At 40.8% G+C, this 24,495-nt stretch overlaps 1 protein-coding gene across 3 annotated transcripts; it reads left to right on the plus strand.

The window, feature by feature from the left end:
• Positions 1-31: 31 nt before the first annotated feature.
• Positions 32-24,245, plus strand: LOC5502802 (bromodomain-containing protein 3). 3 transcript variants are annotated; one of them, XM_048731794.1, is made up of 27 exons: positions 32-193; positions 463-613; positions 772-930; positions 1,032-1,178; positions 2,098-2,166; positions 2,238-2,343; positions 2,925-3,106; positions 3,333-3,500; positions 4,843-4,899; positions 5,059-5,142; positions 5,380-5,481; positions 5,673-5,801; positions 6,134-6,313; positions 9,203-9,408; positions 9,763-9,875; positions 9,959-10,203; positions 10,394-10,445; positions 11,794-11,955; positions 13,243-13,283; positions 13,688-13,769; positions 14,181-14,582; positions 14,986-15,045; positions 15,159-15,193; positions 15,578-15,718; positions 16,951-17,042; positions 17,541-17,664; positions 23,291-24,245. In XM_048731794.1, exons 1-27 carry the CDS (start codon positions 108-110, stop codon positions 23,360-23,362), a joined length of 3,447 nt encoding a protein of 1,148 aa, XP_048587751.1. In that variant the 5' UTR covers positions 32-107; the 3' UTR covers positions 23,363-24,245. The 3 variants fall into 3 exon arrangements, with proteins under 3 accessions (XP_048587751.1, XP_048587752.1, XP_048587753.1); XM_048731795.1 differs by having other exon boundaries at positions 3,342-3,500; XM_048731796.1 differs by lacking the exon at positions 4,843-4,899.
• The last annotated feature ends 250 nt before the right edge of the window (positions 24,246-24,495 follow it).

Genomic DNA, 24,495 nt, shown 5'->3' on the forward strand with positions numbered 1-24,495 from the left:
TGTGACGTGTCGGGCCTGACTCTTTGCTGGGGGTCTATGTAGTCTTCAAAAGGGCGGCTGGTTGCTCGTTCGCTGGGCGAGCTGAGCCAAGAAAGACAGAACTATTTATGTGGAATCTACCGCCGTGGATGGAAACGCTAGACCATCCTACGTCGCAAAGTTTCCAAAATCCTTTAGCTGACGTCCATAAAGGGTATGGCGTAGATCTTTTCGCTTGGAGTTGCGAAAAATTCGATAGATTGTGCTTGGTGTTCGTGGAGTTGCTACCGCCAAAATGGCGTTGGCTGTGTTGAAATGTCTTTAGACCAACGCCGTCGATTTTCTCTGAACTGAGAGCAGGATTACCAACAAATAACATTGTCATAGTTACATAAAGTGATTTTACGTTTATTTGTAGTAGTTTGGTGAGTTTATAATCAGTTAGAATGCTAAAATTTACCGAAATATGTTACATCATCACAGGCCGGGACTAGGAGTTCAATCTGGCGTTTCTTGCGAATATGGAGTCGTCGACTCAGTGAATGGAATAAGCTCCGTTTCGAGCCCTGAGGGGCATGAAAAACGCACAAGAAGACTTTCTCACAAATACGACGAGTTTGAACAACCTTCAGTGGTAAATACTCATTATTTTGGTGTTTTACTGAGCTATGTTTCGATGTCGAAATTCTGGCTTTGCCGCAAGAAAGACTATGAATCCGTAATGACGCTAGCTTTGTCAACGCGTTTTTGCCGGATCTCTACCGTTAATATGCCAATATCCTTTGCTTTCAGCGAGGAATGGCTCAACCAAATCCACAGCAACCAGCACCCAAGACCAGAACCACAAACCAACTGCAATTTTTGCTGAAAACTGTGCTAAAAGGGTTATGGAGACACCATCATGCATGGCCTTTCCGCGAACCCGTAGACGCGGTCAAACTAAATCTACCGGTTAGTACGATAGCAAAACGCTAAATATTTACACCAAGCTGTAATACAAAATAATAAAGTATTTAGACTGTAGAATTCTGAGTATTTTGAGTGTTCTACAGGATTACCATACAATCATTAAGAAACCGATGGACCTGGGAACAATCAAGAAAAAGCTCGAAAATAACGAGTATCCCTGCGCTCAAGAATGCATTGAGGATTTTCGGCTGATGATAAACAACTGCTATACCTACAACAAACCAGGAGATGTAAGTTTAGTGGCTGTGTTCGATTGTTTACATGTGTGATTTTCGTTTTTCTCACTGATGTATGACACTGCCTCGATAAGGAAAACGAAAATAACACGTGTTTTTTTCAAAGCTGGTTTCAGTATCGCCCCATAAATAGCAATTTGTGCTATATAATCTTGGGCCGCGAAGCTTGCATTGCAGCTTGATAATCGAAGTAGACCTGGGCATTCTAGTGCCGGATAGTATACAAAGGAATGTTGCTTTACCCGATCATTAAGTTCTAGTAATGTATTTTGTTGTCATTGAATGTTCCAACTACCTTATGTCAGTAACTACCCAATTACACCTTGTGACTGCTCATATCTGAATTGTTGGGAAAAAGTTATCATACCCCACCCCATACTGTCTACCAAATTAGGGTTTGTTTTGAATTTTGGTTGTTTTGGACAGCTTGCTCTTTTTCAACTTATTGTGCAACAAATAAACAATATTTCAATTGAGTAAAATGTGATATATATTTTAGGGATCTAAGGACCGTTATCCCATGTGCACAGTATCCCCATGCACAATCAACTGTTTTGACAAGGAAAAGGCCAAATGTGTAGACGTCTCTTGATCAAATCACCCATTTTGTCTTTTTTACAACTGAACATGTGGCATGAATACTGTCTACTTGCATAACACTTATTAAGACCTAAAAAATGGCTAAATGAAAAAACAAAACAAAGAAAGAGCTAAAAAAATCATACAGACTCTTGCACAGTTGACAGTACTCGTAGATGCAAAAAAAGGGCTTTGGAATGTCATAGTCAATGAAACCATCACTGCAAATGTGTCATAATTGAATTTGTTAAATGAAAATGACAGAATCGGTTTTAGAGATGTGATTTGTGCTTTAGACAGAAGCAGTTGTTGATTTGTGATATTTTTGTTTCAGGATATTGTGCTTATGTGCCAATCCATGGACAAACTTTTCCATCAGAAGATAGCCATGATGCCTCCAGAGGTGAGTTTGCTGTTTAGGATCAAGCAAGGCCACAGTTATGAAAAGTCATGGGGCTGCTTGTTATTTTTAAGGAAAAGGAGATTATCATTGGAGTAAAAAGAAAGCCAGGCGAGGGAGGTCATGGTGGGAAAAAGGGCAGGAAACCAGGTCCAAGACCTATGGAACATGCAATTCCAGGTATGGGCATACCTTCGTTTCCACTGCTTTTAACTCAATATCAATGTACCATAAAGCCTTGGACCATTTTATGTTGATCACCTTGCTTCTACCCAAAATTGAGTGTAGGGTAACTACCAATATACAGAGATCTTAGAATTTAACTCATTTATGTAAACACTCTTTCAAAAAATTATTATTTTTGGTGCACAACTTATGCACATTTTGTCCTTTTATAATTACTTGAGCATTGTGCATCCATACATAAAAGAGTCAAAATATGTTTGGTTGTTAATTATTGCATTTTTATTTTTTCATAAGCAAGTACACACATTGAAGAACTCACATTCTCATTTTCTTTGTATATTTGATTTTAATTGATCCAGTTTTTCTTCTGATTGTTTAAACAAAGTGTCAACTCTCTTTGGATTTAGAACTACCAAGGACGGTAATAGAGCTTTCATCTTTTCACTAACTTTTGGATGAAGTGTATTTACTTGAACATTCTTGTTTTGGTAACTTTAATTGAAATGTAAAAAATCCTTGTCTTTGCTAACTATTGGCTGAAGTGTATTTACTTAACATCCCTCTTTGGTTTTCAGTTGCTCCTGATAGTACACCAATGACCATGATTCCCCCGGTTGCAGCCCAGCCAATCACAGTCACAGCGACCATGGCAATGCCAACACCAGCAGAAGCAGCTACCACAGCACTTCCAACACCTTCTCTCGCACCGGCTGCTCCAGCACTACCAGTCCCAACTTCATCATTACCTCTAGCCAAGGTCAGCCCTCACATCTATAGCAATTCTTATTTGCACAGTCTTTTTATTGGCTCAAGCTTCCTTTAACCATAAACCAGTTTTTCAATATTCACCAACTGTTTGCAACTGCTAAATCACCTTCAATCAAAAATCAGCAAATGTTTTTTGTAGAATATAGAAAATGACAGTATGTGCCTGTTATGTGTACTTTGTGCATTTTAGAGTTTGATATTAATGTGCTTGCTAGGTGAAAAAGGGGGTTAAGAGAAAGGCCGACACAACTACACCAACGACACCAATGAGTGATCTGAGCGAACCATTACCAACCTCCAAACCAGCCAAGGTGCCAGCAAGGAGAGAGTCCACACGCACTGTTAAGAAACCCAACAGGGACCTCCCAGAAGGGCCAAGCCTGGTAAGCACACTTTTTCTCTTTTCGTTTTGCTGTGAAGTCTCTTAAGGGACAGTGGCCAATTGTCCTGCTATTCACCTTCCTCTGTTAAATGTGACAATAGTCTCATTTCCATTGTTTATTTTAGACTTCATGGGCTGGTTCCTGAATAAATAGAGGCATAATTTATGCCTGGAATAAGAGCTCTTCTAGTCATGATACACCATTCTAAGCAAAGCTATTCTTGTTCCTATAGCTTTTCCAGCATACATCCACCAGGTACAGGATGACCTCTTTTTGAAGTGGTCAAAGTTTCATATTCAAAAAAAAGGTGCAAGTAATCAGTTTCATAAAGTTTCATTTTGTGCAACCGTGCCAGATGCTTTCAAATTTTGACAAACCTAATCACTTTTACGAGTTCACAATTTAAAAGTACACAAGTAGTTGTTGGAAATACAATATTTTGGTAGCTAAATATTTTTTGCCTGTGTGGGACAAGGAAAATACTTCCAAATGGAAATACAAGAAAAAGATTAAATCCTAACAACAAATTGTCTAAACAACTCTTTTCAGGAACGGGCCCATGAAAAATCTCAAACTCCTACATTATGTACCTGATCAAATTTATCAATTTGCAAAGCCATGTTTGATTCGAAAAACTAAGATTAAAACAAAAAAAATAGATTTGCCTGATTATTTTTAGTGTTGCATATGTACTCATGATTTTGTAACTTGGCATAACCCAACTAACTGTCATTGATCTGCTATTGTGCTGGTTAAATTCTGTATTTTAGTGCATGTTTCCCGTGAGGTAACAGAAATAACAAGTAGCCAACCATATACCGTAGAATCCCATAAATAAGCAAGCAGAATTTGGCGCAAGGCATGGGGTTATCTTGATATTTCTATTACATTCGTATGTGCGTAAAGCATTTACTTAAAAAAAAAACCCTCACTATTTTGATTGTATTTTACATTCATCATTTACCATGAATTATAATTAATTTTAACATTAATCCTCCAATCTGTTTCAACATTAAATCCTCAGCATTACAATAGACACTAAATGTTGTTAACTCTCTCCTATGATATGCATGCTAAACTCCTATATGGTCCTGTCAAATCCACAAAGGAACAATGTTTTATCACATCTGCAGGCTTATGGACTTAGGCATTAAAGTGTAATGTAATCATGTCTTGTGTGAGCAAGAGCAAGTTTGCTTAAAACTTATAAACATGCACAAAACATGACAATAAGCATATAAATGTGCAAGTGCCAAATGCTTGTGTTGACTGGTAGCACTAACAAAGGCCATGTAACATTGAGGGGGAACTTAAAGGCCCTTTTACCCTGTCACCTCCGTAGGCTAGTTTGCGCCAGGGCCAATTAACATACGGCGTTGCTGATCTGTGGGATTCTACGGTATGTTCGCCTCTTGGCAAGATAATTCACTCTTATCACAATATTTTTTAATATCTGGCTGTATAAAAACACTGCTGCATGCTTTTGAATACATTGTTTTGTCAAATTATTTGTGCTTCTTCTTGGTTTTCTTGTGACACTTCTGGAACTTTTTTTCAGTCAAGGGGAAAGAAGAAGCCACTCACAGAGCAGCTGAAGTACTGTAGCACAATCCTCAAAGACATGTTTTCTAAAAAGCATTATGTGAGTATTTAGCATTCACATGGTCTGATATTTCAGAATGACCACAGAATGCGCTCCTTGATGTATATGGATTAGAGGCTGTTGTCATAGTTACAAACACTTAAGATCTAGTGAATACTCTTGTGCACTCACTACTTCACTACTTTGTCCCTTGCTATGGGAAATAGAGCAGTTAGAACAAACATGCGGTATCTTGACATTGCATTCCTTGATTATTGTATGGCACATATCTTTTAGGCATATGCGTGGCCGTTCTATAAACCAGTTGATGCCGAAGCTCTAGGTCTCCACGACTATCATGACATCATCAAGCAGCCTATGGACATGACGGAAATCAAGGTAGAGTCAAAGACAACCAAAGTAGTATAACAAACATAGACTGCTTTCCAAGGCCCATGTTCCTTTTCTTATAAATCCTATAAATGACTTTGTACATGATTTATGCCTATAATCTTCACATAGGTCTCAACACAATACATTTCTTGAAAAACTGCATAGCTCTAATTTGTTTTGTTTTCTTCCCTTCCCAGAATAAGCTTGAGAACAGGGCGTACGATTCCCCATCAGAGTTTGCTGCTGATATTCGACTTATGTTTAGCAATTGTTATCGTTATAATCCCCCTGATCATGACGTGGTCAAGATGGCCCGCCAACTCCAGGTATCTCCCACACATTGAAAACATGCACATTTACTAACCATGCATTGCAAAAACTGAGCCGGCAAAGTGGAAAATTCTGACTATTGCTGGCATTGTTAAGCCTTTACTTGGGTACACATTTCACAAGTTTAAAATCTCCCCTTTACTAATGATACTATATATAATGATGCTAAAACAAGCATATACTGTAAATAGTAGGAAAACAATATAATGGTTACTACAATTGATTTGTTTCTAGTTTCTTTTGCACAGGTTCACATAAATAATACTGGGGTGAAGTGATAATTTAGATTTTTAATTTGAATGCCATTTGAATTTTATTTCCTTCATAGGATGTCTTTGAAATGAAATTTGCCAAGATGCCAGAGGAGACTATAATTGCACCACCGTCCCCTCCCCCGGCCCAACCAGAGGTGGAACCTGAGCAGCAAGAGAGCTCAGATGAGGAGACCTCTGTCTCCAATGACAGCGAGGCAGAGAGGGCAGAGAAACTCTCTCAATTACAACAACAGGTGCATACCCCTTTTTCAATAAAGGTTGTCAGTCCCAATGGTGATTGGCAAATGGCGTATTACGACCGAAAGGACCCATGGATGCCAAAATATTTGTTCCAAATTCAGAAAAATAGCAATAAAACATACGGCTATCCATTTAATATAATTAATATGTGGTTCTATATTGCTCAAGTTTATTTATCACCTTTATTTTTACAAATAATTGCTACCGATAAACACCTTTCAATCGTAGAACTGCCATTTGGCAATTGCCTTTTGCACTGACAACCTTTATTGAAATAGGTGTATGTAATGTACAGTTTTAATGGGCAATTTAGATTATCAAAGGGTAAGGCTTTGGCAACTGTGTAATATCTTACTCGTCAAATAACAAAATAGGTTTGCAAAAGTTCTAGGCCACATGGACATAGTAGGATATAGACCTATTTCAAATAAGGTTGCACTTGAGGAATCAGTGTGTCATAACTTGCATTGCTTGATCGATAAACCACAAATTACTGTATCCTGGTCTCTGGACCCCATATGGCTGTATCCTGGTCTCTGAACCCCCCCATATGGCTGTCTCCTGGTCTCTGAACCCCCCCATGTGGCTGTCTCCTGGTCTCTGAACCCCCCCATGTGGCTGTATCCTGGTCTCTGAACCCCCCCATGTGGCTGTATCCTGGTCTCTGAACCCCCCCATGTGGCTGTATCCTGGTCTCTGAACCCCATATGGCTGTATCCTGGTCTCTGAACCCCCCCATATGGCTGTATCCTGGTCTCTGAACCCCCCCATATGGCTGTATCCTGGTCTCTGAACCCCATATGGCTGTATCCTGGTCTCTGAACCCCCCCATGTGGCTGTATCCTGGTCTCTGAACCCCCCCATGTGGCTGTATCCTGGTCTCTGAACCCCCCCATATGGCTGTATCCTGGTCTCTGAACCCCATGTGGCTGTATCCTGGTCTCTGAACCCCCCCATGTGGCTGTATCCTGGTCTCTGAACCCCCCCATGTGACTGTATCCTGGTCTCTGAGCCCCCCCATGTGGCTGTATCCTGGTCTCTGAGCCCCCCCATGTGGCTGTATCCTGGTCTCTGAACCCCATGTGGCTGTATCCTGGTCTCTGAACCCCCCCATGTGGCTGTATCCTGGTCTCTGAGCCCCCCATGTGGCTGTATCCTGGTCTCTGAGCCCCCCATGTGGCTGTATCCTGGTCTCTGAGCCCCCCATGTGGCTGTATCCTGGTCTCTGAGCCCCCCATGTGACTGTCTCCTGGTCTCTGAACCCCATGTGACTGTCTCCTGGTCTCTGAACCCCATGTGACTGTCTCCTGGTCTCTGAACCCCATGTGACTGTCTCCTGGTCTCTGAACCCCATGTGACTGTCTCCTGGTCTCTGAACCCCATGTGGCTGTCTCCTGGTCTCTGAACCCCCCCATGTGGCTGTCTCCTAGTCTCTGAACCCCCCCATGTGGCTGTCTCCTGGTCTCTGAACCCCCCCATGTGGCTGTATCCTGGTCTCTGAACCCCCCCATGTGGCTGTATCCTGGTCTCTGAACCCCCCCATGTGGCTGTATCCTGGTCTCTGAACCCCATATGGCTGTATCCTGGTCTCTGAACCCCCCCATATGGCTGTATCCTGGTCTCTGAACCCCATATGGCTGTATCCTGGTCTCTGAACCCCCCCATGTGGCTGTATCCTGGTCTCTGAACCCCCCCATGTGGCTGTATCCTGGTCTCTGAACCCCCCCATATGGCTGTATCCTGGTCTCTGAACCCCCCCATATGGCTGTATCCTGGTCTCTGAACCCCATGTGGCTGTATCCTGGTCTCTGAACCCCCCCATGTGGCTGTATCCTGGTCTCTGAACCCCCCCATGTGACTGTATCCTGGTCTCTGAGCCCCCCCATGTGGCTGTATCCTGGTCTCTGAGCCCCCCCATGTGGCTGTATCCTGGTCTCTGAACCCCATGTGGCTGTATCCTGGTCTCTGAACCCCCCCATGTGGCTGTATCCTGGTCTCTGAGCCCCCCATGTGGCTGTATCCTGGTCTCTGAGCCCCCCGTGTGACTGTCTCCTGGTCTCTGAACCCCATGTGACTGTCTCCTGGTCTCTGAACCCCATGTGACTGTCTCCTGGTCTCTGAACCCCATGTGACTGTCTCCTGGTCTCTGAACCCCATGTGACTGTCTCCTGGTCTCTGAACCCCATGTGGCTGTCTCCTGGTCTCTGAACCCCCCCATGTGGCTGTCTCCTGGTCTCTGAACCCCCCCATGTGGCTGTCTCCTGGTCTCTGAACCCCATATGGCTGTATCCTGGTCTCTGGACCCCATATGGCTGTATCCTGGTCTCTGGACCCCATATGGCTGTCTCCTGGTCTCTGAACCCCCCCATATGGCTGTCTCCTGGTCTCTGAACCCCCCCATATGGCTGTCTCCTGGTCTCTGAACCCCCCCATATGGCTGTCTCCTGGTCTCTGAACCCCCCCCATGTGGCTGTCTCCTGGTCTCTGAACCCCCCCCATGTGGCTGTCTCCTGGTCTCTGAACCCCCCCATATGGCTGTCTCCTGGTCTCTGAACCCCCCCATATGGCTGTATCCTGGTCTCTGAACCCCCCCATGTGGCTGTATCCTGGTCTCTGAACCCCATGTGACTGTATCCTGGTCTCTGAACCCCATATGGCTGTCAAACTATTGCCACACTATGGTCTGAATATTGTGGCATCATCTTTGGGGACATTAAAACCTGGCTGAAGATAATCAAATAAATAGCATTGCTGTTCACTGGCTAAGATGAACTAAGCGCTGCCTCCTAGCCGACCTGGAGAGACCTTAAGAATTGACATTTCCTTCTGGTGCCTTTTTGTTATTTTATCCTTGATTGATGTATTTTTCTGGTTGTTTTCAGCTAATCTCTGTACATGAGCAGCTAAGCAAGTTGACCGGAGAAAGTGTCCTTGTAACGAAAACAAAGAAAAAGCCTGAAAAGAAAATTAAAAAGGAGCCACCCGCTAAACCCAAGCCTGTGAAACCCCCAAAACAACAGGCTACTAAAACCCCCAAGGCTGAAAAACCACCAAAGAAATCTGCTTCTAAGCGGTCTGCAAAGAGCAAGTAAGTATACAGCCATGGACATATGCATTCAAGTTGAGTCAAATAGCTATATATTCAGATAATGTGATGGTAGGGTTTAGAATGTGGCAAAAACAAGTGTGACATAGGGGAGAGGGTAAGTATGCAAGCCTGTAGCCAGGAGGGTTTTGGGGTGTTTGGAAGAACCCTCCACTTGACTGAAAGGTCGGCTCTAATTAAAAAAATTAAGTACCTCCACAAGGAAGGAGAAGCTATAAGGAAAAATGGTTCACTTTATGGGTAAACGAAACACCCCCCTCAGAGTTGTTGTGTGTTAGTGTGATGATTGGGGAGAGGGGATAACAAACAGAAATACCATATTAGATTTTTTTTCAGGATTGTGGCAAAAAAGAAAACAATTGAGGAAGATAGTGATGAGGAGGAGACTGCCAAAGCAATGACATACGATGAGAAAAGGCAGCTTAGTTTGGATATCAATAGGCTCCCAGGTAAGAGCTCATTTAATGAATACCAAGTTTGCATATAAACAGTGGTTAACTTTTATAACACCGTTTGTGTTTTCTGTTTCTAGGTCCTAAACTTGGAAGAGTTGTACATATTATTCAGTCACGAGAAAAACAATTACGGGATTCAAATCCTGACGAAATAGAAATAGACTTTGAAACACTAGCTCCCTCTACTCTCCGAGAACTGGAGAAGTATGTTCAGTCCTGTTTAAGGAAGAAGCACAAAACGCCCGCAAAGAAGCCGAAAAATGCTGAAGAGAGGGAACAAGAGCAAGCTAGAAAAAAAGAAGAGCTAGAAAGACGCCTTCAGGTATTTATATTTATTACTAGTTGAAGCAATGCATAACTATAAAGCATTTAATGCAAAAATGAAAATTAATGCAGCATTTTTCACACATTTAAACAGTATTTACCTAGACACTAAATGATAGTTGTAGTAATAATCTGCTGTGATTCAGGGTACCTTATCTCAGTGGTTGAAATGTGTTGTTGTTTTCTAGGATGTAAGCGGCAAACTAGGTGCTCCTGCTCAGAAAAAGGCAGCTAAAAAAGGTATGTACCCATTGTTTGGATTGTTGCCCAGTTGTCTCTCACATGGTGATCCAATCAGTGGATTCATTCTATATATGAGCCTAATTCACACTGATTCTATGTTTGCTAAATTTTAAGCCTTATACTGTAAGTGCAGATAAATGGAAGGGGACCCCTTACCTTTTAGTCCCTTTTAAGTAATAAGGTGATCTTGAATCCTTTTAAATTAAGGCAATTCAGCCGACTACTTCTCAGGGTTTTCTGCAGCCTGGGATAAATAGGTTTGCTAGATGTTGCATATAAGTATGTTTGCTTGTGAGGGGTCTTGTGTATGTGTTGAGGGGGTAATTGTGACTCTTATGCTAAAACATACACCTATTTCAATAAAGGTTGTCAGTGCAAATGGCGATTGGCAAATAGCAGTTCTATGACCGAAAGTAACCATGCGTCTCGAAGAATATGGATAAATCAAAACAAATATCCATTAAAGGTTTCAATGCTTGGCTCTGACATTGCTGTACTTTATTTAAAACCTTTAATTTTATGAATTATTAGTACCCGTAAGCCATTTGCATTGACAACCTTTTTTAATAAAATAATTAAGATAGTACAGGCACTCTGATTGGTGAGATTGGTCACTTTTATTACATGATGAAGTTCATGTGATGACGCAGCATAACATCGTGTAAGTGCATTATCGTGCATTATCAGTCAACATCCATATGAATTCCTACCGACTTTAACCTTTTTACACTAAAAAATATTCTTGGGAGAAAAGCGTGTCCCAGGTAGATAGGAAAATGCAAAATTTGTACAAATAGATGAACAACCTGAGTTGCTTGGAATTTGAAGCCAGTTTTTCAAGCTGTTTTCTGTGCGTGAGCTGACGTGCACTGGAATTATGCCATTAGCGTGCGGTGTTGTGAAGTTTTTGTCTTTTGTGTAGGATTAGAAATAATTAAAACTTAAGAAATAAAACATTGTTTTTGTGCCTTCATTCTGTTTTAAAAAAAACTCATTGTTTGTTTGGGGGAATTCTCGAGCAGATGCGCCTAGAGTTGTCCCAAACAAAAACACCTCCGTTTTCAAAACTCAATGAAGGCACGCAAAAAATATTTTATTTTTTAAGTGAAATAGGTGTATATTATGTTAATATATATTCTCCAAAGAAAATATAGACATTCTCAATAGTAAATCTTTATTTAAAACTAAAAAGTAAATAAATACATTCTTGAAATCAAATCTATACATTCTCATAATCAAATCTATACAGTCTTCAATTCAAATCTATACATTCTCGAAATAAAATCTATATATTTAGTAAATTATACCAGTGTTTTCTGAATCTCATTTTGTTCATGTTTGACAGACTCTCATACAGAGCAGCGCATAATTGATGTAGTGGGCAGTGAGCCACGCCCAACCCGTCTGAGCGCTAGTAGCAGCAGCAGCAGTGGGTCAAGTAGTAGCTCTGGCTCATCATCAAGCTCTGGCTCCTCAAGCTCTGGATCCAGCTCTGAGTCTGAATCAGGTAGTGACATGTGACCCAGAGACTGTAGTGCTCCGTGACATGGCCATTTCTCCTGTATTTATTTTATCAAATATAGGGCAAACTGACAAAGCCCTCTGGTCCTCGTAACAGTTTATAAGTGTTCTGCTCAAGAAGTCATTTAAAGAGTTTAGTAAACCGCATAATTGTTATTATCACCATTTATTATTGGAAGAAATTACATGATAAAATCTTGAAGTTGCCAAGTTTAAGACTTAGTCTTTCAAGAAATATCGCTTATAAATGTAGCTTTCCCAAATCACAATGTTTTCACTTGTGTTTTTGTTAAGATGAGAAAAAGGTGGAAGACATACTTATTTAAAAAAAAAAACATGTACCACCATAACTTTTTCCCTTTTTAAATTCTTAGTATCTTTTTGACATTCAATGATCGTAGTGGATTGCTTTGGTACAGCTTTCTTTAGCTTATCCATTGCACATTATATGGTTAAACTATTTACAGTGTGTTCCAAAACTTGTTCAGTGTGAAATATCCTTTAGCAGAATACTGATAAACCATTTGACACAAAATAGGTAGTACTGTAAAATCATGTTAAACACTTGGAAAAAAATGCCTGATTTTGGGCGAAAATAAGTTCAAGTTAAAGTGGGTCCGTAAAAATATGTTCGACCTTTTGTCATGACGAGTTGTCGAAGCCTAGTTGTATGTAATCCTGTGATAATGGCTTATATATCTATATATGTATATAAAAGATGCCACTGGATCCATCTTGCAATAGGGTCAGTTTATTGGTCAAGATAAAATTCAACAGAATATAGAGCAATCCCCATGAATGGGCATAAAAAATCTTGTACCAGGACATTTTAAAGTCTGCTGTAATAGTTTTGGTGTCTTTGAAGATGTAAACAACTTGCGTGTTTTATTGGAAGTTGTCTTTTAAACTGCTATCCATATCAACCTCAGCTCTATATGCATTGCTATATATTTGTTAAATGTTTACCATGGGAGTGAAAAGAGTGTAGATTTAATTTTAACATACATCCAAAGCTATACATTACAACTATGTAAAATCATGGAAATTATCTTGGTACATGATTTTTGGCCATGGGCTGTTCAAAGTTCTATCACAAGCAGCATGTCAGCTCTTATATCTTCTGTAAATGTGCCTGTTGCCTGTTTGTAACATGAATCAAGTATTTTTAATAAACTGTACAAACATTATTCCTGGCTTTGTCTTGACTGTCAATGCCGAGTCTTGTCCAGGTTTCTAATGTGAAGGAATCTAACTTGGTTTCCTTGTTTGGCAGAAACTGTGGGAAATGACCACAAGACTGCCTCTAAAACCAAGGTACAGTCCACAGTCACCCAAACATGCTCTCTTGATGTTACAATTGACTCAAAGGGCTTCGCAGGGGATTTGGGCCCTGTCACCAAAAGTTGTCTGGATGAAATCACACATAAAAATCATCTTTGAAATCCTCTTTCTTGAATAAGTTTTTTCCACTTTGGTAAGAAATTTGTGCTCAGGAATTCGTAAAAAAAAAATTTACTTCAACTTTATGGTCCAGGCACTTTGGATTACCTGGTCTATTTGTTTTAGGGATGCTTCAGTAAACTATTTTATGAGAATGTTGTCTCAAATGTCCAGATCTTGTTGGACAAATCATTTTGAAGTTCAGATTTTTGTGAACCTCATGGTGTATGGTATTGCAATGTTTCCCTAAATCTGGTTTCTGTTTCTGACCTCCCCAGAGCAAACCAGTTGGGCATTCTACCACTCCCAAGCCAGCCACTGTGTCACCTTCCAAACCACCCAAACCTTCAGTCCTTCCTGGTATGTGTTAGTAGTCATTTAGCTAGGGGCACCACCCAAACCTTCAATCTTTCCTGGGATGTGTTAGTAGTCATTTAGCTAGGGGCACCACCCAAACCTTCAATCCTTCCTGGTATGTGTTAGTAGTCATTTAGCTAGGGGCACCACCCAAACCTTCAATCCTTCCTGGTATGTGTTAGTAGTCATTTAGCTAGGGGCACCACCCAAACCTTCAATCCTTCCTGGTATGTGTTAGTAGTCATTTAGCTAGGGGCACCACCCAAACCTTCAATCCTTCCTGGTATGTGTTAGTAGTCATTTAGCTAGGGGCACCACCCAAACCACATGTTCCTTTCTTCTTTACCTTTGTCTCCATATTTTTGTCAGATTAATAATCAATATTTAAAACATTGTTTTCCTTATACTTGAAAGCTTCAGGGAAAATGGCAGATAAAGCTAGAGGTGGGCATGCAGCCCATCCAGTAACAACCCGGCCAAGTGGGGTGACCACAAATGAGGGTGTTGCCGACCCCATCCCTCCTGTATCCACCAAGCCAACACCTGCAGTAATCCCCAAAGTCGTCACAGCTGCACCTAAAGCAGCCACTGTTACACATACCGTCAACAGCTCCAAGATGCCAACGACCCCTGTATCTAAGACCCCTATATTCACTGCCATGAAAACTGTAACAGCAACACCAAAAGCTGCAGTAACCACACCCAAGCCATCGTCAATTATTTCTGCAGTCTGCACCACTGTGTCTAGCTCTGTAAAGGAGAAAAATTCAAGTACCATTACAGAAAAGACATCCACTCTGGCCGGCCCCAAACCAGGCATGTAAACAACCTACCTAGTAACAAGGTTTCAGCAGGTCCTTAAAAAGTCTTATAATGTCTTTATTTTGGCCCTTAAAAATTCTTAAATAGACTGTTTTTACGATGTTGCATGCGCTTACAAAATTCCACAGATTGGCGTGCCACAGCTGATCCAAAGTGCAGACGAAGGGGAATGTGAGCAGTTTGGCAGCATTTTCTATAGCTTTATTTTAAAAACAACACCATTTTAGATCAGCTTTGGCCTGCCAGTCTGTGTCATTTTGGATGCATGTGCAACATCATGAAAACAGTATTTGGCGAAAGTTTGATTATGGTCTTAAAGTCATACTTTTATTTTGGTTGTTTTTGTCAAAGTGTTGTATTTGAGTGTTCCATTCTAATGGTATTTGTCTGTCTCTAGCTGGAGCATCTGGTCTGACGTTCTCTATCGGTGAACTGCCTGGTTCCCTGGCTTCGATTGGTATGGAGTACAGAACTATTTTTGCTGTTTTATTACTTATGCGTCTAGCAAACAATCACTTTCAGACCAGAATTTTTTATTCCATATATATCTGTCAATACAATCACTTTCAGGTCAAAAGGCAGAGCAGTCTGGGACCATGAAAAAGGTGAGATCCTTTTTTTTTTGTCTCATTCCAGCCTACTGTTTCTGAGTAAAGTTAAGTACAAAATATACACTGCAAGGCCAATAGAAAAAATAAGGCACAGATTAAAGAGAAGAAATAAAAAAGAAGACTAAAAACTTTTGATTTCAGACAACTGTAAACCCATGCCATGAAAGAATTCTGATATAGAGCCGGTGTGGGATTGATGAATTGATTCAGTGCTTTTTAGAAATGCTAGGAATTTATACAAAACTTCCAAGGATGTACTGCATACTTGCAATTGAACTGAATTCACATTGAACACTCCTTTTGAATATCAAAACCTTCCCAAGGCCCCTAGCACTATAATAAACAAAAGAAAATTGAACATTTTCTCTGTTGTATCAGGATGGGGTTTCTAAACCTATTCGGCATGTACCATCTTGGTCCAGCTTGAGCAGTGCAGGCTCTCCAGCACCACCTAGAACATCCTCCTCTGCTAGCAGCTTTGAGAAGTTTAGACAGCAGGCTAAAGAAAAGACAGAGAGGGTAAAAAGCACATACACCACCACCCATTAGCACACTTGTACCCACTAATACACCATCACCACCACCCATTAGTGCACTACTACCCACTAATACATCACCACCACCACCTACTAGCACACCACCACCCACTAGCACACTTATACCCACTAATACACCATCACCCACTAACACATACGAGCACACCACCACCCACTAGCACACTTATACCCACTAGCACACCACCAGCACATACTAGCACACCACCACCCACTAGCACACCACCAGCACACTACTACCCACTATTACACCACCGCAACCTGGTAGCACACCACCACCCACTAGCACACTTATACCCACTAATACACCATCACCCACTAACACATACGAGCACACCACCACCCACTAGCACACCACCAGCACATACTAGCACACCACCACCCACTAGCACACTAGTACCTACTAATACACCATCACCACCACGTACTAGCACACCACCACCCATTAGCACACTTATACCCATTAGCACACCACCACCCATTAGCACACCACCACCCATTAGCACACCACCACCCATTAGCACACCACCAGCACATACTAGCACACCACCACCCACTAGCACACCACCAGCACACTACTACCCACTATTACACCACCGCCACCTAGTAGCACACCACCACCCACTAGCACACTTCTACCCACTAATACACCATCACCACCACATACTAGCACACAACCACCACCTAGTAGCACACCACCACCCACTAGCACACTACGACCCACAAATACACCACCACCACCACCCATTAGCGCACTAGTACCTACTAATACACCACGACCACAACCACATACTAGCACACCACCACCAATTAGCACACTTAGTACCCACCAGCACACCACCAGCACATACTAGCACACTACTACCCACTAATACACCACCGCCACCTCTGCCGCCACATACTAGCACACCACCAGCACATACCAGCACACCACGGCCACCGCCACATACTAGCACACCACTACCCGCTAGCACACCACCACCCATTAGCACACCACCAGCACACCACTACCCACTAATACACCACCACCACATACTAGCACACACCATTAGTACACTGCTACCCATTAGCACACCACCACCCACTAGCACACTACTACCCAGTAATACACCATCACCACCACCTACTAGCACACCACCACCACCTCATTATTCAACCAGTATGAAGTAGGTGTGAACATTTTTTTTCTGTATGCAGGAAAAAGCTCTGAAGTTGCAAGAGGAGCAGATGAAACAGCGACGTGAACACGAGGAAGCAGAGAGACAAAGGCAAGCAGAGGAGAGGAAGAGGTATGACCATTATGGGAAATTTGTAGTCCAGTCATTTTACACCAAAAATGATGCCAATATGGATAGATATTGACTAATAACATGCTAAAAGTCTACAAAAATCAGAGCGCAGGACCATCTCTATATCTAGCGATCAAAATGTGCTACATCTTCGACCATAATGTTACAGTATTTATGCATGCACTCAGTCTACAGCTGTGAATCCTAAAAAAAGCTTCTCTGATAAATTCAATCCAGAGCCATTGGAGGAATTCATGTTTGGTCTTAGCATCATTAGCAATATATTTGTAACAGCCAAAATAGTAGAGCGTCCATATTTAACCATAAATTCATTGTTTTTACCGGGGATTTTGGAAGGTACCCTCAATCTCAATTGGGTAGACTTTAAGATTATTAATCACAATGATTTTATTTTAAAGGGAAGGGTATTGTTTGAACTTTTCCAGGTAGAACTGTAATATTACTGGACTATTTATGTTTTTAAATTTTTTTTTTCAGGGAAAAAGAGGAGGATGAAGCATTAGAACGAGCTCGACAGCAACACAAGGAAGATCAAGCCAAACAAGACCAGAAGAGGATGAAAGAGAGGATGCGGGAGGCTGAGAGGCGGCGACGTGAAGCAGTAAGCAAACTCACAACACAACACTTGGTACCATTCAACACCCAAGACACTACAACACAACACTTAGTACCATTCAACACACAAGACACAACAACACAACACTTAGTACCATTCAACACCCAAGACACTAACAACACAACACTTGGTACCATTCAACACACAAGACACTACAATACAACACTTGGTACCATTCAACACACAATACACTAACAACACAACACTTGGTACCATTCAACACACAAGACACTAACAACACAACACTTGGTACCATTCAACACACAAGACACTAACAATACAACACTTGGTACCATTCAACACACAAGACACTAACAACACAACACTTGGTACCATTCAACACACAATACACTAACAACACAACACTTGGTACCATTCAACACACAAGACACTAACAACACAACACTTGGTACCATTCAACACACAATACACTACAACACAACACTTGGTACCATTCAACACACAAGACACTAACAACACAACACTTGGTACCATTCAACACACAATACACTAACAACACAACACTTGGTACCATTCAACACCCAATACACTACAACACAACACTTGGTACCATTCAACACCCAATACACTACAACACAACACTTGGTACCATTCAACACACAATACACTACAACACAACACTTGGTACCATTCAACACACAAGACACTATAACACAACACTTGGTACCATTCAACACACAAGACACTAACAACACAACACTTGGTACCATTCAACACCCAATACACTACAACACAACACTTGGTACCATTCAACACACAATACACTACAACACAACACTTGGTACCATTCAACACACAAGACACTACAATACAACACTTGGTACCATTCAACACACAAGACACTATAACACAACACTTGGTACCATTCAACACACAAGACACTAACAACACAACACTTGGTACCATTCAACACACAAGACACTAACAACACAACACTTGGTACCATTCAACACACAAGACACTAACAATACAACACTTGGTACCATTCAACACACAAGACACTAACAACACAATACTTGGTACCATTCAACACACAAGACACTAACAACACAACACTTGGTACCATTTAACACACAAGACACTAACAACACAACACTTGGTACCATTCAACACACAATACACTACAACACAACACTTGGTACCATTCAACACACAAGACACTAACAACACAACACTTGGTACCATTCAACACACAAGACACTAACAACACAACACTTGGTACCATTCAACACACAATACACTACAACACAACACTTGGTACCATTCAACACCCAATACACTACAACACAACACTTGGTACCATTCAACACACAATACTCTACAACACAACACTTGGTACCATTCAACACACAAGACACTACAATACAACACTTGGTACCATTCAACACACAAGACACTATAACACAACACTTGGTACCATTCAACACACAAGACACTAACAACACAACACTTGGTACCATTCAACACACAAGACACTAACAACACAACACTTGGTACCATTCAACACACAAGACACTAACAACACAACACTTGGTACCATTCAACACACAAGACACTAACAATACAACACTTGGTACCATTCAACACACAAGACACTAACAACACAATACTTGGTACCATTCAACACACAAGACACTAACAACACAACACTTGGTACCATTCAACACACAAGACACTAACAACACAACACTTGGTACCATTCAACACACAATACACTACAACACAACACTTGGTACCATTCAACACACAAGACACTATAACACAACACTTGGTACCATTCAACACACAAGACACTACAACACAACACTTGGTACCACTCAACACCCAAGACACTACAACACAACACTTGGTACCATTCAACACCCAAGACACTAACAACACAACACTTGGTATCATTCAACACACAAGACACTAAAAACACAACACTTGGTACCATTCAACACACAAGACACTACAACACAACACTTGGTACCACTCAACACCCAAGACACTACAACACAACACTTAGTACCATTCAACACACAAGACACTACTACACGACACTTGGTACCATTCAACACCCAAGACACTAACAACACGACACTTGGTACCATTCAACACACAATACACTAACAACACAACACTTGGTACCATTCAACACACAATACACTAACAACACAACACTTGGTACCATTCAACACACAAGACACTAACAACACAACACTTGGTACCATTCAACACACAATACACTACAACACAACACTTGGTACCATTCAACACACAAGACACTACAATACAACACTTGGTACCATTCAACACACAAGACACTAACTACACAATACTTGGTACCATTCAACACACAAGACACTAACTACACAACACTTGGTACAATTCAACACACAAGACACTACAACACAACACTTGGTACCATTTAACACACAAGACACTACAACACAACACTTAGTACCATTCAACACCCAAGACACTAACAACACAACACTTGGTACCATTCAACACACAATACACTACAACACAACACTTGGTACCATTCAACACACAAGACACTACAATACAACACTTGGTACCATTCAACACACAAGACACTAGCAACACAACACTTGGTACCATTCAACACACAAGACACTAACAACACAACACTTGGTACCATTCAACACACAAGACACTAACAATACAACACTTGGTACCATTCAACACACAAGACACTAACAACACAACACTTGGTACCATTCAACACACAATACACTACAACACAACACTTGGTACCATTCAACACACAAGACACTATAACACAACACTTGGTACCATTCAACACACAAGACACTAACAACACAACACTTGGTACCATTCAACACACAAGACACTAACAACACAACACTTGGTACCATTCAACACACAAGACACTAACAATACAACACTTGGTACCATTCAACACACAAGACACTACAACACAACACTTGGTACCATTCAACACCCAATACACTACAACACAACACTTGGTACCATTCAACACACAATACACTACAACACAACACTTGGTACCATTCAACACACAAGACACTACAACACAACACTTGGTACCATTCAACACACAAGACACTAACAACACAACACTTGGTACCATTCAACACACAAGACACTACAACACAACACTTAGTACCATTCAACACCCAAGACACTAACAACACAACACTTGGTACCATTCAACACACAATACACTACAACACAACACTTGGTACCATTCAACACACAAGACACTACAATAAAACACTTGGTACCATTCAACACACAAGACACTAACAACACAACACTTGGTACCATTCAACACACAAGACACTAACAACACAACACTTGGTACCATTCAACACACAAGACACTAACAACACAACACTTGGTACCATTCAACACACAATACACTACAACACAACACTTGGTACCATTCAACACACAAGACACTAACAACACAACATTTGGTACCATTCAACACACAAGACACTAACAACACAACACTTGGTACCATTCAACACACAAGACACTAACAACACAACACTTGGTACCATTCAACACACAAGACACTAACAACACAACACTTGGTACCATTCAACACACAAGACACTAACAATACAACACTTGGTACCATCCAACACACAATACACTACAACACAACACTTGGTACCATTCAACACACAAGACACTACAACACAACACTTGGTACCATTCAACACACAAGACACTAACAACACAACACTTGGTACCATTCAACACACAAGACACTAACAACACAACACTTGGTACCATTCAACACACAAGACACTAACAACACAACACTTGGTACCATTCAACACACAAGACACTAACAACACAACACTTGGTACCATTCAACACACAATACACTAACAACACAACACTTGGTACCATTCAACACACAATACACTACAACACAACACTTGGTACCATTCAACACACAAGACACTATAACACAACACTTGGTACCATTCAACACACAAGACACTAACAACACAACACTTGGTACCATTCAACACACAATACACTACAACACAACACTTGGTACCATTCAACACACAAGACACTAACAACACAACACTTGGTACCATTCAACACACAATACACTACAACACAACACTTGGTACCATTCAACACACAAGACACTAACAACACAACACTTGGTACCATTCAACACACAATACACTACAACACAACACTTGGTACCATTCAACACACAATACACTACAACACAACACTTGGTACCATTCAACACACAAGACACTACAATACAACACTTGGTACCATTCAACACACAAGACACTAACAACACAACACTTGGTACCATTCAACACACAAGACACTACAACACAACACTTGGTACCATTCAACACACAATACACTAAAACACAACACTTGGTACCATTCAACACACAATACACTACAACACAACACTTGGTACCATTCAATACACAAGACACTACAATACAACACTTGGTACCATTCAACACACAATACACTACAACACAACACTTGGTACCATTCAACACACAAGACACTACAATACAACACTTGGTACCATTCAACACACAAGACACTAACAACACAACATTTGGTACCATTCAACACACAAGACACTACAACACAACACTTGGTACCATTCAACACACAATACACTACAACACAACACTTGGTACCATTCAACACACAAGACACTATAACACAACACTTGGTACCATTCAACACCCAATACACTACAACATAACACAACACTTGGTACCATTCAACACACAATACACTACAACACAACACTTGGTACCATTCAACACACAAGACACTACAACACAACACTTGGTACCATTCAACACACAAGACACTAACAACACAACACTTGGTACCATTCAACACACAATACACTACAACACAATACTTGGTACCATTCAACACACAAGACACTAACAACACAACACTTGGTACCATTCAACACACAATACACTACAACACAACACTTGGTACCATTCAACACACAATACACTACAACACAACACTTGGTACCATTCAACACACAAGACACTACAACACAACACTTGGTACCATTCAACACACAAGACACTAACAACACAACACTTGGTACCATTCAACACACAATACACTACAACACAACACGTGGTACCATTCAACACACAAGACACTACAACACAACACTTGGTACCATTCAACACACAAGACACTAACAACACAACACTTGGTACCATTCAACACACAAGACACTAACAACACAACACTTGGTACCATTCAACACACAAGACACTACAACACAACACTTGGTACCATTCAACACACAATACACTACAACACAATACTTGGTACCATTCAACACACAAGACACTACAACACAACACTTGGTACCATTCAACACACAAGACACTACAACACAACACTTGGTACCATTCAACACCCAAGACACTATAACAACAGGAAACTTAGTACAGTGCAATACCCAGTGCCAAAAACACCAACAACACAGAACGTTATACAATACAGTAGACCATCTTACTCAAGTGTAATAAATCTGAATGTCTGATTTCAGCTCGCGGGCACCATCAACATGAATGAACAAAGTGACATCATGGCCTCCTTTGAGGCTGAAAACCTCTACTAGCTACACTAGCAGCATAAGTAGCGCTAGCAGTATTACTGGTGGAACCACAATAATTCACCCTTATAATAACAGTTCTGTATGCCGGATAAATTAGCAAAGATATTACTAATTTACAAAAAAAATGTTTTATATATTTCCTATTTATAGATTTTATATAATTGAGATTTGCTTGGTTTCATTGCGTAATTACGCCCAGTAAGACTGTTTCCTTATGATGTAAGCTCAACTTAAATCACTTGTGTGTTAATTGGTTATAGTGACATTCGCCATCAACAGTCTGTCATTTCTGATCATACGTTCTTTTCAAAACTGTTGTCACTGTCGGCCAGATATGTGTACATATGCTACGTGACTACTGGGCAGATGTGATCATCGCTGTGATTGCATTGTATGTTAGTATTACTGCCTATCAGACCAGATCGGTTCCAGCAAGAACCTATCGCACTGTAAAGTAAAACTTTCCCGTGTAACGATCAACATTTGAAATTCCCATATACAGATACAATGCGATTTTTATGGGCATTGCCATAGGATAAATACAGGTTCCGATGTGTTTCAACCACTTACCCTAGACTACTATAGAATACACACTAATTGTATTTAGCCTTTTGAGCGTGTGCGTAGGTTATTATAAATATTTTCATAGTTTATTCATTTTCCCGAGATTAAGATGTTGTGATTTGTTGAAGAAAACTAGGAAATCTGGTATTGGGAATCGAGTAAGTTTCGCTTGCTTGGATGGGAATCATTCAAGCATTCTGTGCTGCTGCCTTGCAAGCTAATATAGCACAGATCCAAGTCCGGTTCGAGATCGGAGTTTGGCACCCTGTGACCTCATGGGACACAAGGATGTCCTAAAAATTGTTAACAAAAAAACATACAAACAAACAACAAAAGAAATTAAAAAAGAACAAAAAAGAGGTAAATAAAACTTCTGTAAAAACTGCAAAAGTCGTCTGCATTAAATCATTCACTCCTGTAAAGCCCCATAACCCTAGAAATGTACCCCCCAACGGTATCCAGTCAACAGGGCCTAATCGACAAGAGTTCGACACGAACGAAAAACGAATACCTTTACTTCTAAATCTAAATTCATCCGCTTTACCGAAATCGCACAGAAATTATAAATCCCA

Source organism: Nematostella vectensis, chromosome 8 (genome assembly GCF_932526225.1).
Source record: "Nematostella vectensis chromosome 8, jaNemVect1.1, whole genome shotgun sequence".
Lineage (NCBI taxonomy): Eukaryota > Metazoa > Cnidaria > Anthozoa > Actiniaria > Edwardsiidae > Nematostella > Nematostella vectensis.

What these genes read in the sequence shown, in the direction of transcription:
- LOC5502802 (XM_048731794.1), top strand. Translation starts at nt 108, where the DNA reads ATGTGGAATCTACCGCCGTGGATGGAAACGCTAGACCATCCTACGTCG. An exon ending in CCTACAACAAACCAGGAGAT is followed by an intron (nt 1,179 to 2,097) that starts GTAAGTTTAGTG and finishes TTTTTGTTTCAG; the next exon opens with GATATTGTGCTTATGTGCCA. An exon ending in CATCATTACCTCTAGCCAAG is followed by an intron (nt 3,107 to 3,332) that starts GTCAGCCCTCAC and finishes TGTGCTTGCTAG; the next exon opens with GTGAAAAAGGGGGTTAAGAG.